At 55.1% G+C, this 2,792-nt stretch overlaps 1 protein-coding gene across 4 annotated transcripts in view; it reads right to left on the bottom strand.

Moving 5' to 3' along the window:
• Positions 1 to 1,149, bottom strand: part of PAX6 (paired box 6) — a 14,720-nt gene extending 13,571 nt beyond the window's left edge. For all 4 annotated transcript variants that reach the window (XM_066552314.1, XM_066552316.1, XM_066552318.1 and 1 more), the window contains exons 1-2: positions 1,082 to 1,149; positions 665 to 719 (exon numbers count right to left, since the gene is read on the bottom strand). In XM_066552314.1, coding sequence (XP_066408411.1) covers positions 665 to 674 — 10 coding nt within the window. In that variant the 5' untranslated portion in view covers positions 675 to 719; positions 1,082 to 1,149. The remainder of the gene's footprint in view (positions 1 to 664; positions 720 to 1,081) is intronic.
• Positions 1,150 to 2,792: the final 1,643 nt, after the last annotated feature.

Below are 2,792 nucleotides of genomic sequence, written 5' to 3'. Positions count from 1 at the left end.
GCAAGGGCCGCGCAGCTCGACCTGCGCCCCGCGCCGCCGCCACGCGCGCAGAACCAGAGGGCCCGCGGGTGCGGAGCCCACCCCGGGGATGATCCGCGTCCCGAGGAGACGAGGCCTGCTCCGGACCCCGCCAGCCCCTCCGACCCCCGCGCAGCCCCTTCCTCCGGGGCGCAAAGCGCGGCCGCTTCTCCCGGCCGCCACACCCGGCTCGGTGCCCGCGATCTCCGCCCTGTGCCAGCGCTGTCCCCTCTGAGAGGCACACAGGCCTACCCACGAGGACTTAAACAACAACAGAAACCCCAACAACACAACAACAACACAAAAAAGCACCCCCTCCCCCCCCCCAAAAAAAATAATTAACAAGCCACAGAGACACCGGGAAGCGCACAAACCCAAAGGTGGCGAGGAGCCGCACCTAACACGGAGTGGCTTTTTCCTGCCCAGCTCCCAGGGCAGCGAAGGTAGGGATGCAGGCAGGTGCTGGGCCTGGCGCAGCGGCCCCAGAGCCGTGACAGCGCTACCGGGCCCGTCCCCGCTGCCCTCGGGGGTACCCGCGCCCCGACGGGGCGGCCGCGCAGGGCCCCGCTGCCCGCGGAGCCGCCTCCCAACCCGGCCCGGCCCGGCCGGAGCCCTCCGCCCCTCTCCGCTGCCCGGAGTCACTTACTGTTCTGCATGTTGGGCTGAGAGAGCAGTATCCCACGGGGGTCGCCTATAGCAGTCTATCAGTGACAAAATAGGCGTTAATCAGGGGAGGCAATGCACACGGGTTGAGCTGCACAGAGGCTAATATCTCACCGGATAACTTTGTTATCCTTAGGCATCTTCCTCCCCCCACCCCGGTTCGTTTAAGGATTTGGGGGCTTTAATACCTCAAGGCAAAAAAAAAAAAAAAAAGTTCATATGTATCCCTAACCCGCAAGGGTAAAAAAATATTAAGAAAAGCAGCCCGCCAAGTGGTTTCTCGTTTTAATTGCATGCAGGTGGCGTATTGCCTCGTCGTTAGTGCTCTTCGCTGAGGTGGTGTATTAAGTGGAGCGACAACAATCACAAAGAGAGTCCGAAGTCATGTTTTTAAACTTGCCTGAAAGCGGGGTGGACTGTCCTCTCATACAATTTAGGGACTCGCACATCTGCGTGTCACTAGTTAAAGTCTTCCCTCTAGGACAAAGCAGAAGAAGTACATTAAGAAGGGTGCAGCGGCGCCGGGAAGGTGCGCGGGGCGGCGGGACGCGGCCCGGGGCGGGCGGCGCTGCGCGGGCGCTGCGCGGGCTCTGCGCGGGCACCGGCGGAGGGGGGGGCACGGCGGGGGGAACCTCCCTGAGTGCTGGGAGCGGGGCTCCATTTTTACCTCCGGGTATTTCCTCGAGTTTGGTTGTTTTCTTTTGGTTTTTTGGAGTTTTTTGGTGGTGGTGGTTTTTTTTTTTTGTTTGTTTTGGTTTGGTTTGGTTTTGTGGTTTGTTTTTTTTTTTTTTCTCTCCCCCTTTCCGCGCGGCGCTCGCAACTTTTTCTCCCCCAAACTCCCCGTCTTGTGATTAACTTCTTTTTTGGTCTTTAGATCTTCCCCTTTTTCACTGTACTGTGACACACGCTGTCTACCTCGCCTCACTGCCTTAAAAAGTAAGAACAGGAGGGGGTGAGAACTGTTAAACAAAGCCTACAGAAAGCGAACAATGGCCTCCATTCTGCTCCTCTACCCAAACCCCGAGTGCAGAAACCCAGGCTCCTTAACCGGCCGCGCAGCTTCCCAACTCAACGGACCAACAACCCTCCAACTTACAAAGAGCAGAGAAACAAGCCCCTTCTCCCTTCATTAGTGCCTGCCTTGACCCAGCGCCTGGACAGTCCCCAGCGCCTTCCCCCCCACCCCCCCGCTCCCTCCCTCCCTCCCTCCTTCCTTCCACGACTCCCTCTCTCCTCCTCTCGCCACCTTCCTTCCTTCCTTCCTTCCCTCCCTCCTTCCCTCTCCCACACCCCCCCCGCCAACCCCCGGCCCACTTATTTATTTATTTATGCGTCCCCGTGTATTTATTTGAAATCGTCGCGGGTGAAAATGGAAAAGTAATTTCTCGTTATAAATATCTGGCGGTAATTGTGTTACTGGTGCGAGTTGTTAGGGGTTGTAAAAAGATACAACAGCTCAGTGGGGTGCTCAATTGGGGAGGGACAATTACAATAAAGAGCCCATTCAAGGGGGTTGCTAAAAAAAAAGGAGGTAAAATAATGAAATAGTCGCAGCCTTCATTTTCTCTCCCTTTTTTTTCGCCTAAAAATACTCATTCTCTTTCTTTTGCGCCTATAATGAATATTAATTTTACTCTTCCTGCATATGATGGAGAAATCAAAGAGGCACGTTTCCCCATTCAGGACTAGCCACGGTATAATTTATTAAGTAGCTTTTAGTAATCTCAAATCCATAAAAATAAACATCAAACAAGTACTTTCTCGCAGCGTGAAGACTTTAGCTGGTAAATATTTACTGCTCTTTGGAGAGCTACCTGATTAGCAGCAGAGCAAGCTACGCCGTACTCCAAAGGAGACGCGGTGATATCTCCTTCAGCCGAGCTGAACGTGGAGCCATCCCTTTAACACACCGAACACGTCTGCATGGGCACACACCGAACGGCAAACCCACCGCTCCACGCACAATTTCCTCCCGTATTTCACGCACAAATCATAAACGCGGGGCCTACGGGGCGAGAGGAGCCATCCCAAAAGGCACCGGCAAAACTTCCAGCGCTCAGCCCTGCCCGCACGCACCTCGCCAATGACACCGAGAGGGTTTAAAAGAAAAG

This window comes from Molothrus aeneus, chromosome 6 (genome assembly GCF_037042795.1).
Source record: "Molothrus aeneus isolate 106 chromosome 6, BPBGC_Maene_1.0, whole genome shotgun sequence".
NCBI lineage: Eukaryota > Metazoa > Chordata > Aves > Passeriformes > Icteridae > Molothrus > Molothrus aeneus.
The sequence above is the reverse complement of the archived record's forward strand: the minus strand, read 5'-3'. Positions and strand labels throughout refer to the sequence as shown.